Source organism: Mastigoproctus giganteus, chromosome 14, assembly GCF_048544385.1.
Source record: "Mastigoproctus giganteus isolate SK-2022 chromosome 14, ASM4854438v1, whole genome shotgun sequence".
NCBI lineage: Eukaryota > Metazoa > Arthropoda > Arachnida > Uropygi > Thelyphonidae > Mastigoproctus > Mastigoproctus giganteus.
In genome coordinates, this window is record NC_143588.1 from 78113913 (window position 1) to 78135578 (window position 21666).

At 35.8% G+C, this 21666-nt stretch overlaps 1 protein-coding gene across 2 annotated transcripts in view; it reads left to right on the forward strand.

The window, feature by feature from the left end:
* The window catches only part of LOC150075269 (myeloid differentiation primary response protein MyD88-like), a 60259-nt gene that overhangs the window by 7107 nt on the left and 31486 nt on the right, over positions 1-21666 (forward strand). For both annotated transcript variants that reach the window (XR_016547911.1, XM_090389071.1), the window contains exon 2: positions 15405-15797. Coding sequence is in view for 1 of the 2 variants with exons in the window: in XM_090389071.1 (XP_090245197.1) it covers positions 15473-15797 (325 nt within the window). In the remaining variant the exon portion in view is untranslated. The remainder of the gene's footprint in view (positions 1-15404; positions 15798-21666) is intronic.

The following is a 21666-nucleotide window of genomic DNA, read 5'->3' on the forward strand; positions in this document are numbered from 1 at the left end:
TCGGCATTTGACGAAGAGTGCTTCCATGTTATTGATTGTGTGCTCGACATATTCAACAAGAAATAAAAATTGGGTGATCTTCCGAAGTTTGTATTTCAAGATTGGAGTTAGGAAATTGAAAAATCATCTGTCTTTTTGTTTGCCATTTCAGCACACAATGGAAATATTGAAAGAAGAATAATTCATAAATTATTCAAAATTATTATAATCAGCCACATCAGTATTGAGTTCTTAAAAAACTATTTTATGCTTTCTAGGAAAATTTACTTTCCGAAATATAGTTTTAACACACCACATCAACTAAAGAATGTGTTTAAAAATACCTGATCCAGTCAGTTGTCACATGAATGAATGAAATGGATACAAATACCGTTAATGCCGTTATACTATGCAAATTTAGCATTAAAAGATTTTTATTGATCAAAATATGATTATAGCAGGGAGAAGTCCGAAAAAAATTAGTAAAAGCCTTTGGCTCCCGATTTATTTTACTGCAATACTGTTCAACTAATTCTCAAATATATTGTAATTATTTTAGGATATAAATAAAATACTGTAAAAACTTTCTGATTATGCTTCGGAACGACCACGTAAGTTCACAAGACAGAGAAAATACAAGAACACCGACGTATTTAATAGCAGGCGCCTTTTTCCTAAATATGGCGAAATTCTTATTGTCCCGTTTTCTTTTTGTCCAGGATTTTGGTTTTAAAGCTCATTTTGTCCGGTTGTGGCAATCAGCATCCGGTCACCCTGCCCTGTCACTTTTCCCCCATCTTCACACAAGGAGAGAAAAAGTTCAAAGTGCGTGGTTTTGACTCGCTCTGTACATATAAAATACACTGGTGTCTCATGCTTTTAGTTGCAAAATTCTAAAACCAAATTTAAACCGCTTTACAAGCTTATATACTAGTCATGTTAATTATTTTTTGTTTCGTAGTTCACAAGATGGCTTCCTTGTTAACTTACGACCTTATGCCTTGTAAAAAATCGGGTTTTAAAAAATAGACTAGTTGGCAACCCTAGGTATTGATCTAAAAAACAGGTTATGGACCGACCTTGCGTATAATACGCTAACAGTAAAATATTTCTTAATAAACAATAATTTAACAAAGTGCCATGAGTTCATGGACTAATATGTCCAGAATCTTGACGAACGTATAGCAAACAAGACATTTCGGGTGCAAGAGTTTATCGATTTAATGGCTTAAGTTCAAGTTGGCTCATTCGTAGAAAATAACTTCTTCTAGTTCTGATTTTGTTATCTTCTTCGAATGTTCTTAACATAAGGCATAAACTAAGACAATTTAAATTACATTACTCTAGTTCACTCCCACCTAATCAAGATGATATAACCCAAAGAGTAATTTTCCAACCTTTGAATGTCTATATTAACTGTGATGGCGACAAAATATCATATCGGCGTACTGAGAGAGCAGTAATCTATTATATCTGGTAATGTTGATTGGCTGTGATTACTGTTGGTAGCAGCTAACATCGTTGCATCTGTTTGCACTGATCTAGCGTCATCTCGGCGCACGAGAGAGCTCTAGTCTACTATCTGGGAAAATTGGTCAATTGTGACTGTCGTGTGGTTGTTCTTGCCTCTATTCGTACTGATCTCACTGATTCTCATTTATTGGGCCGAGACCTCTTATCCCTCCTCATCCCTAGAGTGGAATGGTGGATTTTACTGTACGGACCAAACGTCTACAGGGGATTACTAAGAGGGCTGTTCAATAAAGAATGATCTTAATTTTTTTTTTTTCTCACAACATACTTTTATTAATCATCCATATTTTGATGGTTCTTTTCAAAATATTCCCCATTTAATGAAATGCGCTTACTCCAACGTTTCTATCATTCTTCAAAAAACATGGTGGAAGGCATTTTTTGACATGCAAATGAGAATTTTCTCCGATGTCTTTACAACTTCTTTTGGTAACTGGAAACGTTTTCTTCGCACCTCTTTTTTAACTTTGGAAATAAAAAAAAAAAATCGCAGGGTGCAAGGTCAGGGCTCTACGGCGGATGAAGAACACATTTGACATTAATGTTGGCTAAGTACTCGATGACAGTATGAGGTCTCGCATTGTCGTGATGCAACATACACCCACCTGCGTGCAGCTGCGGTCGTTTGCAAAGAATGTGATCCGCAAAGTATGCAGTACAGTTCTGTAGTAAGCGTCGTGGCACGGTGCGTACGAGTCAACTGCGCAGTTGCTATGCAGCTTGATTTGGTCTTAAATTCCGCCACGCAGCTAGAAATTGCAAGCAGTACTGCTGTTCATGAAAAAATATGACTCTTCTTTTGAATAGCCTTTGTATATTTTAAAATCTCGAAATTTTTATTATTATTATTAGCCATATGGTGTAAGGAAGCCTGAGATTTATGCTGCACCAGCCAAAAAAAAAAAAAAAAAAAAATTCTCAGTTATCCTGAGAGAGAGAGAGTCAAATCGGGACACACTTCAGTATTCTACGGCATGTGACGTCACATTCAAAGTGTTATCGTACATAATCACACAGGAATATCATGTCTCTGGGTGTGAATAGCAAATCGAGACAAATTCGCCTTTGTCCCAAAAATGAGAAAAAATATCAATAATTTTGTTCTACAGAATGCTTTGTCTCCATGGTGAACGATAGAATGTGGGATTGATCCGGTGGCGTACCATCATGGTGCTCTACCAGGTCAATCCTATATATTTAATGCCGGTTTAGCTAGTTTTGGGGCCGTGGTGCCAATATTTTTGTAGAGACCCCAAAAATAAGGACTCAAGTGCCCACCCGCGCCACTACATACATACATCCCTCCGAAACACAACATTGGCCAGGTCATTGCCCTTCAGATTGCTTGTTATGGCGTAGGCAATTGCGCTTTCATTCTTGTACACACACACGTCAGCCGCCCAGCCTTATGAGAATCAGCAATATGACCCCAGGAGGCTGGCACATAATGTGGCAATAGTGTTAGCAGCTATCCAAACGATTACATGTACTTTAATCAGTGTTTCCAGACAGTGGGCAACAGCTGTCGTGGTACGCCATGTGACGCAATAACCTGCATTAAATGCTTAATACAAACATTCGAAAGTCGAGAAGGCTGTCATTTTGGACAGTTAATAAGAGAAACGCTATGCTATGCTATGTATTAAAATCCACTAAAGAAGAGAAGTACAAAATAGCTCACGAAACGAATGCGTTTTTAATTATTAATAATTTACTTAATAACAAAATAATAAACAAACGGTATAGTTTCTACTTCTGGATCAAATTGCACTTTGCGTTTTCTGAGTGTGGTAACAGTGCCAATAACTACTATGTGTGTGTGTGTGGGTTACGAACCAATAAAAGATTCCTAGGTGAAGTAAAATCGTCTCCCAACTCTGAATCACACTGCTGAAAAACTGAAATTGAACAACCCTCCTGTAGCGATTCTTCTTTAACCAACCAGATTCTCCACAAAACACTCATCCCCTTTGAAAACTGAATTGGGATGAATATTTCACCCAATTCAGTTTAGCTTTCGGTTCATGAAAACAACTTGGCTCGCCTAAAGAACCCCTTATTGACTTTAACACCTTCTTAAATTCTATATGCATTGTACGAATAGCAAAAGATGCTTTAAATCCTGAGCTACTTCGTTCCCTTTTTTCAGAGTTCGGACATTACTTACTTCCACCATTTCAAATTCTGCAGGAAATTACTTAATTCCTTCCTCGTCATTCGAATCAACTGCTGAGTTGGATTTTTTTTCCTTTCTTTTTTTCTTTTCTGAAATGTCTGTTAGAATTTTTACCACCTTTCCATATTTATCTAATTCATTACGCTGGGACATATCAGAGATTTTCGAAAGTTATTGGACAATTTAAAATAGTCTTCCGAAATCCACCTACTATCTCAGGTTTAATGTTTTCATGACCAATAGTAAACTCCCTATTAGTTTATTAAGAGATACTATTGCCGAGAAGGCACTCGGCAATGAAGTTAGGCACGCCTAAAAAAACCAACATCTCATTGGTGGAGAGGTAGGCGCGCAGAATATAAGACACAATAACTCAGTCGAAATTATTATTAGCCATATGGTGCAAGGAAGCCTGAGGCTTATGCTGCACCAGCCAAAAAAAAAAAAAAAAAAAAAATCAGTTACCCTGAGAGAGAGAGAGCCAGAAGTAGAAGGGAATCACCAACAAGAAAGAGAAGAATGATGATATCCAGCTCAGGACCCTGGGTATGCCAAGCCCATACTCACCAGATGTGAGCCCCTGGGGATAGGGGCGCCTCCGTAGACAGGTGGGCAGGAGAAGCAGTGCGTAGCACATACTTCTTGATTAGACCGGGGTTCGAGCCCGTGAGCCACCGAATACGGAGGATGCGGAAAGGTCAGGGAATGACCACCGCATATCCCCGGAGCAATATGGTCTTAGTTGCTAATGCTCCTAAAAATAACAACAACCCTGGGGATAAAATATTGATTTCTATAGTTTTCAGAAAAATCCTCTTCCTTGAACTTTACGAATACTAAACGCGTTATGTTAAACATGTTTGTCAGTAGGCCACATGAAAACTATGGAAAGAAGTATAATAGAAATGTTCCCGTTGAAGAAATCTTCCATTCTAGTTGGGAATTAAGGAGGTTTTTTTTTTTTTTTTTTTCTAACGCAGTCATAAATTATATTTTTACTATAATTTTAATTTTCCACATTAAAGGAGCTTTGTCTTTAAGAGATCATTCACAATTATATAATGCAATAATAGGAAGTGGAGGGTCAAAACTGTTGTTATACTGGGGGGGGGGTTCAGAAAGTTAAAATGGTGTTGCTTAATTTCAAACTGGCCATCACATAAATTTTATAATATTTAATAGCTACAAAATACAATTTTTAATTTTTTAAAATTACTTAAAATATTTTATTTTAAAGGCTATTGTAGCTGCAAACTATTTTCGGTTTCGATAAGAAAAGCTATTTTCAGAAAGATTTCAGCTATATTAAATAGATGACGTATATTAAAAAACAGCAATATGAGTTCTTGTTTGGTTTGAATTCCCTAAATGATTCCTTACAAACTTTCAATTTACATGTACATCTCAACACTTAAGAATGAACCTCCATTTTTTTTTCGTAGCAGTATAGAAATCGATATTACAATATGAATAGCGGTTACTGTGTCTAGGTACGTTACTACAGGGCCACAGCCGGTAGACTATTATGAATTTTAACAGACACTGAACGTTTAAAAATCAACCTAAAGGATTCTTTCAGAGAGTATACCTAGATAGCAATATTAGGATTATCCCAACGGAAAACTAAATAATAAGGATGTGGTTATGACATGATTAGCCTTGACATATGGGAATTTCCCTTTCTGCTTCAAGGCTTAATGCTTTTTTTTTTTTTTTCCTTCTTTTTAAGAACTTGTTTTGGATAAAAGTACAGTGGGTTTTTCCTTCCTCAAGGATATTTTTTTTCTTAAAATAACCATGAATCACTTTAACACCAATTTAAGTAATTTACATATCACCAGAACTTAGGGATTCTAATATTCCTCCAGTTGATTAAGCGTCTCCCCCCACTTTTTTGTCACGTTGTGGACTCTATAATTTGCATTCATTTGTTGGCTTTAATATTTTATTAATATTTTCCTAACATTTATCGTATAGCATTCATTTTCTCGATGAAAGGGCGTTTTCATATTAATAATACTTCCAATGAAAAAAAAAAAAAGAAACCCCATAAGGCACATATCTAGGGACTCACATCTGGTACGGGCTTGGCACACCCAGGGTCCTGAGCTGGATATCATCATTCTTCTCTTTCTTGGTGATTCCCCTCTAATTCTGACTTATAAACTGTATATAAACATCCGATCTCAATGTACCGTTAGCTCGAACGTTCCGTTTTATTTGGGATGTTGTTGTTTCGACAGTCTACTGTAATTACTAAACACAAATCACTTCATCATTAGCGTCCCCCTCTGGAATCATGATTCAAGAAGGGGGAGACGCTAATGGTGAAGCTTCCTAAGACGAGCTAAGATTATAAATTCAGGACTGGTAAGATGTTTTCTGTATCACTATCAGAGGTTCAACCAGAAATTCATAATGGGGAGCGAAAACTCATATAGAAGAGGAGAGGATCTGGTGAGTATGGGCTTGGCACACCCGGGGTCCTGAACTGGATATCATAATTCTTCTCTTTTTTTGGCGATTTCCTCCTACTTTCTTTCTCTCTCTCTCTCTCTCTCTCTCTCTCTCTCTCTCTCTCTCTCTCTCTCTCAGGGTACTCAAAATTTTTTTTGGCTGGTGCAGCATAAACACCAGGCTTCTTTGCACCATACGGCTAATAATGATAATCAATTTCGCTATTGATTAGTATTAGCAGTGGCAAAATGATGCAAGAAAGCAAATTTATCAGAATCGGACAAAAAAACAAACAAACTTACCCACTTCATTTGTTCATCCCTTCTAACATAACAGGATAGCGTCCTAAGATACTTAATTTCGTCAAAAATACGTACTTTTATTTACACTTAATCAATTTTAGGCGCTGCGAGATCTCAGAACCACCGAATATCGGGATTTCACAAAATAAATAAATAAGACGGATTTTATGATATCAAGCATCATTACACGGCTGCTTACACTTACTTTTCAATATGCGCTAGTGCCGTTGATGACTAACGCCATCTCTGTGTGGAAGCATTTTTTAATATCAATATCAAGCATTTTTTGATAGCCTAAATAAATTTAAAGCTGTCTCTGTCTGGCCGACCGGGCTAGCCGAGTGGGTAAAGTACCTGCTCGGCAACCCAAAGGTCGCGGGTTCGATTCCCGCCTCGGGCTTGGATCAAAGTACTGCAAAAAAACCTTGGGAGGTGCAATATGGCCACAGAAGCCGATGCGCCAACAACTACCAAATAAAAAAAAAAAAAAAAAAAAAGTCTCTGTCTGAGTCTCAATATCAAGCATTTTTTGATAGCCTAAATAAATTTAAAGCTGTCTCTGTCTGAGTCTCAATATCAAGCATTTTTTGATAGCCTAAATAAATTTAAAGCTGTCTCTGTCTGAGTCTCAATATCAAGCATTTTTTGATAGCCTAAATAAATTTAAAGCTGAGCTGGACAGGCATTTGGAACTAATGGAGGGTGAAATGGGAGGATTTTTTTTTTTTTTTTTTTGCTGATGCTGCATAAACTTGCTTTCTTCCATCGTATGCCTCTACTAATGCTAATAAAATTTTTGTACCCGAGCTTGTTACATTTAGTTGTAACTTGTCAACTGCGTTAATTCAGTTTTAGTAATCATTGTTTTAATGAGTTGATTATTCTACATATTATTTAGAATGGACAGTTTCTCTATTCGAACACCAGTTATTAATTTACTGAAATCAATAACCAGTGTTCGGATTGGGCCGCCACACCGGTCCTATTATAATAGGTTTATTTTTCCATGTTCAAAGCGTTTCAGCTGTTGAACTTAATAAGAAAGAAAATTTTCTGAAATGCGTATGATCTTGTCAATTATACTTTCGAGCACATTCCCAATTAATCGTGGCGTCCGAATATCAGAGCTAATAAGAATTGGTGCACAAGTGTTTGCTTGTGTTCAATAAACTTTTAACAAAAAATAAATAAATAATCATTAAAACAATCCTGTTATTGTCCCGGTTGTTCGTATTTTCCAATTTCGGCATTGTCAATAATCAATATATCCTAATATTAGATTCGAATTAGAAATCGATTTCCATAGGTGACGAGTTAACTATGGACACAGCTCCTGTTCGCTCACTCACATATTTTAAGTGTCAAATTTTGATTGTTAACAGGGGTGGGAGATGCGAAAAATATAGCTTAAACTGCATTTAGAACCATTAATTTGGGGAGGGGGGGGGGGGGCAGGACGTCCTCTTCTATACAGCCGGTAGGCAATCGCGTGGCTAGGCAATTTAGGGAATCCTCCCGGAACAACACCTAGAAGCGTAACTTAAAATTTTGATATATGATGTGTTAATGTAATTAATCTTAATATATTTACCAAATATTAGAAATGTGCCGTTGTTTTCATAAAAATAATTCAATTAATATCATATTATAACATTAATTGAATTGAATTATTAAATTATAAAAAAATAATTATTAGATTATTATCCATTTAAGATAGTACTTTTATAATAATTGATTTAGATAACAACACTCATATTCTGAAAATAAATTATGATTCAGTTAAGTCTTTAGCTCCACTGGGCACCTACGATGAATTTCTGTACCCTCTTCTAGCACTTGATCTACGTCCGAAGCGTGATGCAGCTAAGCTAAGCTACCCCTTCGCCCATAAACCCCGTCTATATACGGGTTTTCCAGGTAATTAACTTGCTTACTTCGGGCCTCTCGCTCAACTGACGTCATAGCATCACTTGGTTTTCTTTTTACTTTGTAAGTTGACAACATTTTAGTCTCTGTGGTGCAAGCAAGGTCAACAGCACATTTTTATTTTTCTTCTTGCCTCTCTGTCGTCTTAGAGGTCATATGTTTTTTTTTTTTTTGTTGTTGTTCCGTGTGCTTCTGACACGCACGTCACGCGTTTCAGATCAACGCCTCGTAGAGCTAGATGTTACTTTCGTTTTCATTTTCCAGTTTGATCGTTACTCTTGATTTGTTTGTTTTTTGATTGGGGGTTTCTGAACCAGCTAACTCAAACTTGAAACAACGATGGAACTAAAACAACCGCGAAAGTACCATACTATCAGGACCGCCACCGTGGGGGCCCCAATGAGATTGCATGGCCACTCGGAATCTATCCGGGGGGGGGGGCTTCCAGAATTTATAGTTTTGCTGTTGAAGTCAAACCTACACTTTTACAAAATGACTTTAGTAGTAATAGTAATGATGCAAGAAAGAAAGCTTATATAGCATAAGCCAAAAAAAAAAAAAAAAGCCTAATTCTTCCTTGAATTTATTCAAACCATCTACTTCCACAAAACAGATGGAAGCCTACTTCAACAATCAACTGTATTTAGGAAGTAGAAGAAATATGACTAAATTTCAAAAGGTAAGAACACAAGGCTCTGTATATTTGCAAATTAAATGGTTTATTGATTGCCACCCAGATGGGGAATATAGGATTTCATACACAAAGGTACGTTCATGTTCAATTAACAAATTGAAATTGCAATTGATTTCAACAGGCCTTTTTCTTATCGGCTTTGGGATTCCATTTACAAACAAGTTGCCGTATGATAGGGCTATTGGATTCTGAAACAGGTTGTAAACTCTTCAATTAGCAATATGACTGTTTTACATAATTACGAATAAACATATGTTTTCCAAGTACACAAGAATGTTTCTGCTGAGAATTGTGCATTGGTGCCCTGCTACCGTTTTATGCAGTGAATTATGCAATAGTAGCAGGATGCCAGTGAATGGTTTTGGGGACACTTACTAGCAATGGATCATTGGAAACAGAACCAAAAACATTCCAATAAAAGACTTTTTGTTGTTTTTAAGTGTTAGAACCTTGTAATTTTTTTATACCAAAATTTATTTTGTTTTGTGTTCACTAACTACAAAATATATTAAAATAACTATCTACAATTATTTGTTCTTTTTTTTTAGAGAGCAGCATTAAAAAACCTTTGCACAAAGGCACCTTATAAGCATTCAGTGTTCCTGTCTCAAAGATTTTACATGAAAAAAACACAGAAGCTACTCTCACCCTGAATATGGTCATTCAACATAGAGTTAATTATTATTATTATTATTATTATTATTAGCCATATGGTGCAAGGAAGCCTGAGGCTTATGCTGCACCAGCCAAAAAAAAAATTTGAGTTACCCTGTGTGTGTGTGTGAGAGAGAGAGAGAGAGGGGGGGGGGGAGAGAGAGAGAGAGAAGTAGAAGGAAATCACCAAGAAAGAGAAGAAGAATGATGATATCCAGCTGAGGCCCCTGGGTGTGCCAAGCCCATACTCACCAGATGGGATTTTGACAGTTTCAAAAAAAAAAAAAACACTCAATATTGTCGTGTACAGCATTGCCCAAAAGAGAGAAAAATACAAAATATTTATTAAATGAAAATTCATGAATGATATGTATGATTTAATTACATATTACAGAAAAAATAATATTTACACACACGGCCAGACTGGCAAAATGTCATTGCATGGCTACCAACAATTTTGGCCCCATCTAAATCACTTGTCATGTCATCTGTTTTGGCCCTGTGTGGATCACTGCCCATTCCCTCAAACCTGGCTTGCTGTGCATGCTGTAACAATTTTGGTGCAAGCATAATTACTTTTGCAGTTTTCTTTTACATTTCTTCCCTTTATTTAAGACTAACAAAGCTTTCCACTTGCATTAACACCTCTTTAAATTCAATATTAAGGGTATTTTAACTCAAATATTTGAATAGTGTGGAAACAACAGGCTCCTCAAAAGCCCTCATGGCTACAATCGGCATCAATGACACAAGGAATTTTTATGGGCCTTTTTCACAATGTAGCTGAGTTAGTCAGTCTCCAGCAAGGGTAGCATGGTTTTTCTTCCAGAAACTCACGTTTTTTTTTTTGTCCAATAAACAGCAAATAGAACACAGAACATGTGAAATTTACAGACATAATATGGCCAAGTTGCTCATATGTCTAAAAACCCTACAACAATTAACTAGCTCCTCTGAAAGGAAGATGCAAAGTGCATAATACAGACTTAGAAAGCTCCACCTATTAAAGACATAAAGCTACATGTGGAAGTTGCTTTTCTAATATAAGTTATACTAGACTAGTCATATTAGCTAATCATACTTATCAATTAATTGCTAAGTATGATTAGTTAATTTAAGATTAATATATCACTTATTGTTATATAAGTGATTAGTTAAGTATGATCAGCTAATTTATGATTAATAAATAAATAAGTGATTAAAAATAATTTTTCATTCTAGGAGTAGTTGGGACTGGTTTGTATTTAAATGATACCACTTCTGTTATTATTTTATGAAATGATCTAACATGTGTGAGTAACCAGATTTTTATCACAAATCATACACTAAGGCCAGCTCACAATTTTCTGGTCTGTGATTATGTCAGGGTGTGTAGGCATTAAAAAGGCCGGACCGAATAAGGGTTCGGTAGCATAAGAAAAACAACTGAATTCAGAAACAGCAGCTTGATTGTCACTATCCTTGTTGGTTTGCTTTAGTAGAGCTTGACATTCTAGTCTTTAAAATTAAAGAAGAAATTAGTAGACATACAGAAAAAATATTAGGAAGGGGTAGGTGAATATTGGTGAATAGAGAGTTCTGAACAGAGTGCACCCAGCAGTTTTTTTTGGGGAGGGGACTCATATGCATAACTAACATATCTGATCGGGTCAACATTGGTAATTTTTACAGGCATCAATCAGTATATGACAGTACAATTATATGAAAAAAAAAAAATGTTCTTGGGGAGGGCTTTAGCCACTTCCCCCACCTCCATGGGTGTGCCTATGGTTCTGAAATTGTTATAATAATTTCAGATGCTTCTGTTATAATTTGATTTTACAGCAAAAGAGCCTGCAGTTACACCACTTATAATCCACTTGGAAAAAGTGTGGAGTTTCATTCCAAAACAGACTGAGGAACTTTCAGTGTTGAAGGCTGGAAAAGTTGATCTTGGACAGAGTTTATCTCCAAAAATTTTCCAGATTTTCATCTTGTGTATTGTTCTCAGAAACTTGCAATTTACAGACACAAAATACTAACACACATAATTATTTCACATATAACACATATTAGAATTAGTTACTCAGTATGGGTGAATGGAATGCATGAAATGATGAAAGGGGGTGTTTCCTATTCTCACATGTGTATGAACAATGGTAATTGGCCAAAAACCTATGCAATATTTCTATAAAAGTTGGTGATGAATGATTCTGAACATTCCATGGAATTTTTGTGGCAGGTTAGTTGGCATGACAAAGCTGCCACAGAGGACAGAGATACATTAAATAAAAATAATAATAAAAAGTACATTTTAAAAATATTCTTTAAAATGTATGCCAAGCTAAAAATGTTATTAATAATAGTAGTAGTATTGGCACATGATTCAAGAAAGCAAGCTTACACAGCGTAATCAAAAAAAAAAAAAAACTGACACTACCCATTTCACCTATTCATTTCCTCCAATAGTTTGTCTAGTTCTTCTTTGAATTAATTTAAGCTATCAACTTTCACAACAACAGATGGAAGTTTGTTCCAGCAATCAACCACTAGCTGGCTAAAGGAAAACTTATGCACATCTATTCTGCAAACATCTTCCTCAACTTGAATTTATGCCCTCTGAAGTGTGTAATCTGAGCAAGAGGAAGAATCTCATCAGCATTGAGCTTGTTCAACCCATTCAGCATTGAGCTTGCTCAGAATAATCACCTGAGAGGGCATAAATTCAAATTGAGGAAAGACAGATGTAGGATAGATGTGCGGAAATTTGCCTTTAGCCAGCGGGTAGTTGGTTGGTGGAACAGACTTCCATCCCTTGTTGTGGAAGTTGATAGCCTAAATAAATTTAAGGCTCAGCTGGACAGGTATTTCAAACAAATGGAGGGGTGAAGTGGAAGTGTTTTTTTTTGGCTGATGCTGCATAAGCTTGCTTTATTACATCATATGCTTCTGCTAATGCTAATGCAAAGCCTTAAACACCTCAGTCAGATCACCTCGCAGGTGCCTAGTCTCCAGACACTGCAGTTTGCAGAACTGAAGCGTTTCTTGTTAAGAGCACCCCTTTGTTCTTCTCACCAATCTCGTTGCCCTTCTCTGTATCCATTCCAGCAGCTCTACTTCCTTCCTAAAATGAGGCCTCCAGACCTGTATGCAGTACTCAAGATGGGAACTAAGTATTGCCTTATACAATGTTATAATCACCTCCTCATCCCTGCTAGAAAAATTCCTGTATATCATTGACAAACCCCATGAGCTGCCCTTGCAGCCTGTCTACATTGCTCAGAGAACTTCATATCTGACTGTGCAATTACCCCCAGATGTTTTTCATTTTCCACTACCCTGAGGTAGTACCAGATAGTTGGTACATTACTCTGCAGTTACTACTACCCATATGCAGTACTTTGCATTTGTCAATGTTAAACTTCAATTGCCATTTTCTCAGCTCATCTGCCTAATTTTTCTAGATTCTGTTGCAGTAGCATACAGTCATTACCCACTCTGCCAACCTTCATATCATCTGCAAACTTAGACATTAAGCCTGATATTCCTTCATTAATATCAATGATAAATATAGAAAACAACAATAGGCCCAGCACTGAACCCTGGGGGAATCCATTAATAACATTAGTCTACAAAGAGTAGTGTCCATTGATTACCACTCTCTGCCTTCTCCCACTGAACCATTCTCTTTATCCATAGCAGCAACTTACCCTTAATGCCACACGGCTTCAATTTGTATAGCAGTGTAGAACACTGCTATACAAATTGAAGCAGTTTTTACTTTCTGTACTGCTGAACCATACCCTGAAGTTTTTTGCATTTCCAAGTACTGTAAATATTGTTAATAATACAATGGTATATCATCATGAACTTGCGCTCCAGTGAAATATTTCTTTACTTAGCTCCCATGGATAATTTTCTGATTTTCTTTTGGATCTCTCTCAGTTCAGGACTCTGATGCATTAGCACCACCTGTATCATAGGGGATATGCCACACAGGCTGGTGTATTAAATAATCAATTAGGAATTATATATATATATATATTTTTTTTTTCCTGGTGCAGCATAAGCCTCAGGCTTCCTTGCACCATAAGGCTAATAATAATAATATTATTATTACTCAATGACATTCCTTTGTAACGTTGAGAAACATATTGAGAGTCACATGAAGAATCACTAGTACATTGTGAGGTCTTGATGTAAAAAAAAATCTTCAGGGAAGGGAGGTGCTCATGGAAGGAAAATTGCCTCCAGGGAAGCAGCACATTACTAAATGTGCTCCTTCTCTTTTTTAGAGAAGCATGGTATACAGTACTTATTAGCTGGGCTTTTTTCTGCCAGAGCACACTGAAATGCCATTCTGAAAGTTAACTTGTAAAAATAAAAATTTATATATTTAAAATAAGGATCAAAATCAAACTAAAAAAAATATATATATATATTAATTTTCTCTGATTAAAACAGTAGCTCTGATCCTCAGATCCCATCCCTCCTTTCCCCCAAAGAAAAATCTTGATTGTACACTTGTGACGAACCATGTCTGTTAATGCCCCCAAAATTCATCAACTACCACATTCAGCACCTTCTATAACCTTTGTCACTTGCACCCTCAATTTTAACAGAGGTACTCATGTGGTGTTTGTGTAATTCCACTTTTTGTTTTAATTATAAAAAACTATTTTTTAGCTTTTTTACTGAAATAAAAATGGTGAATTATTAATTATGATTTGCTAAACCCAATTAAAAATTATCAAATTAAAACAAGTGAGAGAAACCAATAATAATAATAAAAAGAATTTTCAAGGTCACTGATCTCCCAGACTGAAACCCAGATGCTTGTGTAATATCTGTATTTTTGTTAGCTGTCTGCATTAGCCAGCAAAATCAAAGCTCTATAGCAAGATTGCTGACATTTCACAGATGCTACATAGGAATTTGAATTGCTTAGAAGAAGGGTAGACACTTTTGCTCACCTGGCATCTGTTTAATTCCAAACAAAAATTTAATGTCTCATAATTCATAGTACTGTATATCAAAATGAAAACTGAAAATACTGTATAACCAGTTAAAGAATATTGGTGGGCAAAGGTACACAGAAGGATTTGATTTCATTTACAAATTAAAAAAAAAAAAAAAAAAAAAATTTAAATAGTGACACCTGTCAGATACCATGTTAGTAATGGAAGGTTAAAGTGAGGTAAGGGAAATGGTTTAGAAAGTCTGGACACCTAACAAAATGCTAAACAGATCCTTTAGGACCTGCTATCAAACATTAAACACATTTATTAGCATACTATCTCTGGAACAGCACATCACTTTGCACTTTGGTCCCACAAATTACCTTCAAAGGTAGTTGAGGCTGATAGTTTGAATTCAAAGGTCAACTGGTAGTTACCTACATGAGAAGGGAAGCACATAATTTGTCTTTTCTAATCTACTTTCTATTTTGGCTGGTGCAGCAAAAGCCTGTGGCTTCCTTGCACAATATGACTAATGCTAATACTAATACCAACATATGTAGAAATTACTGGTATAGTATGGCAAGTAAATTTGTGACTCTTTTTCAAGTAATTTAAATTATTTGCTTCTCATACTGTCACTCTAATGACTTTGTTTTATTTAATTATATAGCTTTCAAATATAATTAAAATATCAAATTTATTCATTTAATAAATTTTTAAGATTTATTTCATTCCAATTGCAGGTATATAAAGTATTACTGGGGAGGACACTAGCTCTGACAGTAGTTTATTCTTAAAAAAATATATAAATATGGCAGCAACACCATCCCATCCAGACTATAATACTATTCCAGCTAAAATACTAAATGTGTCTAGTCGTTTAATACTTTCCAAATACCTTAATCCTCAGCAGTATTTACCAACATCTACTGGTATAGCTAAAGATTTCAGAGGTCTTGCTGAACTAATAGGCTTTGAACATATGGAAGTGCGATCTTTTGAATCAAAAACTGATCCTGTTAAGCACATTCTTGAAATATGGGAACTTCAACCTACCAGTACAGTTGGTTATTTGCTTTCTATGTTGGAAAAAATGGAGAGGTTTGATGTAATTGCAGAGGTGTCTCCACGTTTAGGTAAGTCAAGAAATTATTTGAATTATTGTAGATTTTATTATTAGAATTTATCAGCTTTTAGAAAAGTACAGTATTTCTTATTAGCAAGGCATTTTTTCTGCTGGAGAACACCAAAACACCAATCTGGAATAAGAAATCACTGTACACTATGCACCGCAGGACAACTCTTTACAACAACAAACGTAAACTGGGAACCATCCAGCGCACCATCCTTCTTACTATTACAAGGGCATGCTGCACAGTTAGCAACCCAGCCCTTCAGGTTCTTGCGGGCGTCCTTCCGCTTGATCTGGAGGTTATTCGAAGGGGCCTCCACTACTGTCTATCCAGGGGTATACCAGCAACTATCCTTGGACACTCCATCAATAACCTGAATGAAATCAGGCAGGAAAAGAAAAAAATTGCCATCCTACTACTTCAGACCTGGCAGGACAGATGGGCTGCTACCGACAAGGGCCCAATCACCAAGAAATTTATACCGTATGTGAATGCCGCATTTCCTAAATCTCCAACTTGGTTTTCTCCTGGTCTTTATACCACCTACCTCATCACTGGACACGGATCAATAAACAATAAATTAACATCCATGGGAATCATTGACAACCCCTACTGTGCATGTGGTGAAATAGAAGACTGGAACCATCTAGTATATACCTGTCAACACTATGAGGACCTCCGCAGCATCCTGTTTACTCGTATCCAAGATAACCCTCAAGGAAATGAACACTTATTCATCACAGAAGAAAACTACTACTATGAGTTTACCAAGTTTGCACAAGCCCTCTTCACAAGACAGAGCACCCTATTGCCAACACAAAATAGGAACAACCCAAACATCTGATCCTAACCTAACTGGCAAAACCGATCTTAACCTGGATAGGATCAACTGGCGTATGGACCACCTCATTCTTCAGTGGCAACTTGCACACGGCTCTCTTGCTGTCTTATTTATCATCCTTCCCGGGTTCCCCTTTCAACTGATGGCGCTTATTGCTCCATTGATAACCTGGAGGATACCTTCGCCTACATCCTCCATATTTCTAGCTATACCCTCCTTTCTTGCGTACACTCTGTACTTCCCCGACTCTACCTTTTTTTTTTTTTTTGTCTCCGTCCAGGAAGCTCTGGCGACCCTGGCGGAGACAAGCCAGAGAATAATGGGCAGACTGGCTACCTCCTAGTGGTGTGTGCGGGCAATGTGGAGTCCCACTAGGGGCCCTGCGGCCAAATGCTAGGACACACAACAGAACCTAACGCAATATGTCATATACAACACACAACACTTTTCTGGCATTTACAGTAGTACTATATTCCTTCACAGCGAACATATGGCGCAGATGTGGGAAACCACAGGTGGCGCCTGACCCTAATACTATGCACACTATGCACACTGTGTAAAGAATATGATGAAAATATGCTTTTATGGTGTAAATGTTTATAAAATTTGTTTTGATGTACAATAGTATATAAATAATACTGATTAAATTAATTTTCTATCAAGTTTACCAATTCACAATATTACTTATACTTTTTGAATATGAAAATAGCCTTAAATTTGTCCCTCCCACTGATGGGGATATTCCATACCTACCAATCTCCACAGCATTCTGGAAGCTTATTATTATTATTAATTTTTTTTTTAAAGAAAGCCTTGCTTACAAATAGGGCAGCATAGGGCAACTTGTCATTGTGGTCTTTAAAGCTTGAGAGATCATTGCCTTTTATAAGAATTTCCATCATTCTTTTGCCTTGTTATAAAACAAGGGTGTAAATCCTACTACAACTGTACTATATTATTTACAAACAGTGCAGAGCTTTCTCTGGCTTATATTAAAAAAAAAGATAAATCTTCCTGAAGCTGACAACACTTCAGCGTTGTCAGCTTCAGAAAGGAAAATCGTTTTGCAATTTTTTCATTAAAATTCTTTTAATTAATTTTCTTATTTTTAATTGCATTAAATTGAGTTTTTTTGGGTTAAATTGATTTTTAATTATTTGTTACTCTAATGTAAGTTTTTCGATTTTTTCATTTTAATTTCTGGAGAGTATTATATGGAAGTGTTCTATGTACTATATTGAGGTAAACTTCTCTTATTATTTTACAAATATTGATATCAACGTATTGAGCATTACAGCTCTGGTTCATACTATCTAATACATTTAGTTATTATAAATGTTTTACTCTTATAATGACTAAGAGGTAGTTCAGTGGTTAAAAATGTAAATTATGGTTCAGTTTATTAAATGCAAACAAATGACAGTAAAAAAATGTCACAGCAATAGTTGTTGTGCAATATAATGTCAATTTTAAACGCATGCCTAGTACAGTATCAGAGAGAATACTGGTGAGTGTGCCTCAGAAAAAAACTACTTTTGCACTGGAGTATTAAAAAAATTAACTATTCTTCTTAATCTATCTTAAACAGCTAAAGCTTCTAGTAAAGTAAAGTAAAAGTAAAGTGCAGCCATTATCAACCCACTGCAGGATGGAAGCCTCTTCAACAATTCATGTTGAGGGAAATGGACCATAATCTACCACGCTGGTCCAGTGCGGGTTGGCAGATTGACCATATTCAGCAGTCAGGGGCTTGAACCCCGGTCTACTCAAAGAGCGTGTGCTACTGCACTCCCGCTCCTGCCCACTCGGCTACGGAGGTCTTTGTAAAGCTTCGTAAAGCTTCTAGTATATTGACAAAACTCATCTCTTTTGGCCATTTAAGACAGATTACACAAAGCTTGAGGTATTTAGTCAAAATTTTACATACTATTCTTCTGAAATAATTATGGGGCATGTGTAACTTTATCAATTTACATGACATTTAGATTTTACAGGGTACTGTGGAAAAATTTCATATCAATTAATTTCATTTTTGCTGCCACTTAACTAGTTATGCAGCTGATGAGTGGTGTGAGTAATTATAATTGCAGCAAACACTTTGCTTGTGTGGAATTAAATCTGTTGTTTGTAAGTATCAGTAAGTTGCTGTTTATGGAAGAGATTAACCATAGGTAAAATCAAGCGAATCAAGCATATATTTCCATCTTTGCTTTCAGCTGTTCCAAATGTAAAACATTTAGAACAGCTTAAATCAATGGTAACAAGTGATGTCAAACTGGTCACTGGTGCAAACACTGTATGGCCAACCACATAGCTTTCATTTGCAAAAGCAGTTCTTAGTTAGCTGAATTATGAATTTGACTGATATTCATTTTAGATCCAAATTAAATAAAAAAATCTATAACAAAATTTACAGGGTATATGAGGAATCCCTGAGACCCATTGGTGAAACCATAGGATTCTGCAAAACACAAATTGAAAACATTGATTGATAATATCTCTCCATAGTGAAGACTTATCAACATTCAAGGATTGTAGCACTATTTCTCTGAAGGCAGTGGCCTACATCTGAAATTTGGGTCCTTATTGAAATTTTCCATTAATGACTTTATATTTCCTTAATTTGACATAAGTGTTTTATCCTAAGAGTAATAGTTCTTTAGCTATTTTTAGCTACATAATTGCTTTCACACCATAGTGGAAGAAATTAGGAAAATTTCCACTAGTTTCATTCATTGTAATGGACACAGTACACAAACTCACAAATTAATTTGTGCAATTCACATGAGTATTAAGTTCTCCCACATTTTGCTTGAGTTTGTTCTTTAAAATATGTTTTTTTTTTTTTAATTCAAGTAAATTTAGAATACAGGCTTCAGTCATATGGGAGAGTAATAGTTCTTTAGCTAAAGAACTATTAAGCATTAAGGTACATGAGTTTGCCAAAACTTCATTTGTGTACATAAATGGAATAAATTCTTTTCTAAAGGAAAACTAAGTATAAATAAGAGCACTTGTCTTTCCTTTTATTGATTAATTTATTTCTTCTTCTTATTGGAAAACCTTAATTCATTTATTAATTATAGTTTCATGTAAGACTGGTCTTACAGAATACTCTTAATACTCTTCTGCAATGGCCATATATCTACTCTGTTATGTTTTGAATACTTAACTGACTAAACATTGTGTGTAAATATAGTTGTTTTATTTAATAATTACGCTAAAACATTTTATCCTTGGTAAAATTCAAAGCAACTAAACAAACAAATGAATATAAAGGAAGTTTCAATGTTGCATAGCATCCTTTGATTTTTTTTTTTTTTTTTCTGCTTAGATATACTTGGAGCAAGGATGGTAAAAGTATATTTTTTTCAAAATACCACCTGTTAGGTGTATTGAACATCATCTCTGAAACTTTGTTCATTTTTGCACTGTTAATTATATAGTTCTTGGATTTCAAATAGAATTCTTATGGTGCATGCATTTATGATTTTTTTTCTAGTCAATAATATATTATTGACCAACTAAAGTATCATTCATAATAGCAAGAATCATTTAAAAAAAAACTAAAACGTTTTTAGACTAATAAGTTGTTTGAATAGTTATTTTTACTTAATTTTTCTGATTAAATACATGTTTAAGGCAGATGTCATAATGACTTTGCTTTAAAAACTTTTTAAAAAAATGATGCTAATTAGATGAATAACGTATTAACATGCAGTTATTTGCAAAAATTATTCATTAATAATAATAATAATAATAATAATAATTATGGAGCAGGAGATATAGTGTGGCAAAAAGTTTCTGGACTGGTGCTATTGCGGTCATGTTTGGTGGATTTGAAAATAAATGGAAGTAGTATGTTGTAGTTCAGATTTCCTTCAACAGATAGTGGTACAGAGATTGTCTAGTAGGCAGAGAGGTTGCAAGTAACCAGTTTCATTAGTAGTGTTGTTAACATTGTGCCTACACAATTTGTAGGCACAATGTTAAGAAATATATTGTTGTTGTTGTTTGTTTTGTTTTTAGGAGCATTAGCAACTAAGGCCATATTGCTCCAGGGATATGCGGTGGTCATTCCCTGACCTTTCCGCGTCCTCCGTATTTTGGTGGTCACGGGCTCGAACCCTGGTCTATAAGAAATATAAAATTTTGCTGTAAACTGGAAAAATCTGCACCAGAAATATATGAAATGTTAAAAACTATTCATGGTGATGAAACATTAAGTCATATCAGTGTGTTTGAATGGTATAAGCAGTTCAAAGATGGATATGAGGATGCTTGTGATAACCCAAGAAGTGGGCATCCGTCAACCTCTCGAACTGAGAATAGAGTAGCAAAAGTTTGGGAAATTGTGGTAAGAGATCATCATTGACTGTCAGAATGATGACCGATGAGTTGGATATGAATAAGGAGATGATTCGTCAAATTCTGCATGAAGGTTTAGGGAAAAGGAAGGTCCGTGCAAAATTTGTGCTTCATGTATGAGCAGAAGCAACGAAAAGTGTCATCGTGCAGACTTCATTCAAACTTGTCAAGACAGCCCTAATTTCCTCAACTGTATTTTCACTGGAGATGAGTACTAAGTGCTTCATTACGACCCAGATATGAAGCATCAGAACATGCAGTGGACTTCAAAATCATCACCAAGGCCCAAAAAGTTTAATTTGCAGAAGTCCAGGATTAACACACTGCTGATCATGTTATTTGACACACAGGGTGCGATTCACAAGGAATTTGTATCTAAAGGGGAGAGCGTCGATGCTGCATTCTACATATAGATGGCTCAAATATCATTTGAAGTGCATTTCCCAGGTGAGGCTGCAATTTCAAGAGGAAAGTAAGCTGGTTCTTGTTGCACGACAATGCCCCCGCCTATTTCCAGACTTGTTGTGAAGGCATTTCTGATGAACATTGTACAGAACAACGATCCACTCTACTCTCCTGATCTAGCATCAACAGACTTCTTCCTCTTTCCCAAGGTGGAAACTGCCTTCAAAGGAAAGAGATTTCGGGATGTTGAGAACATAA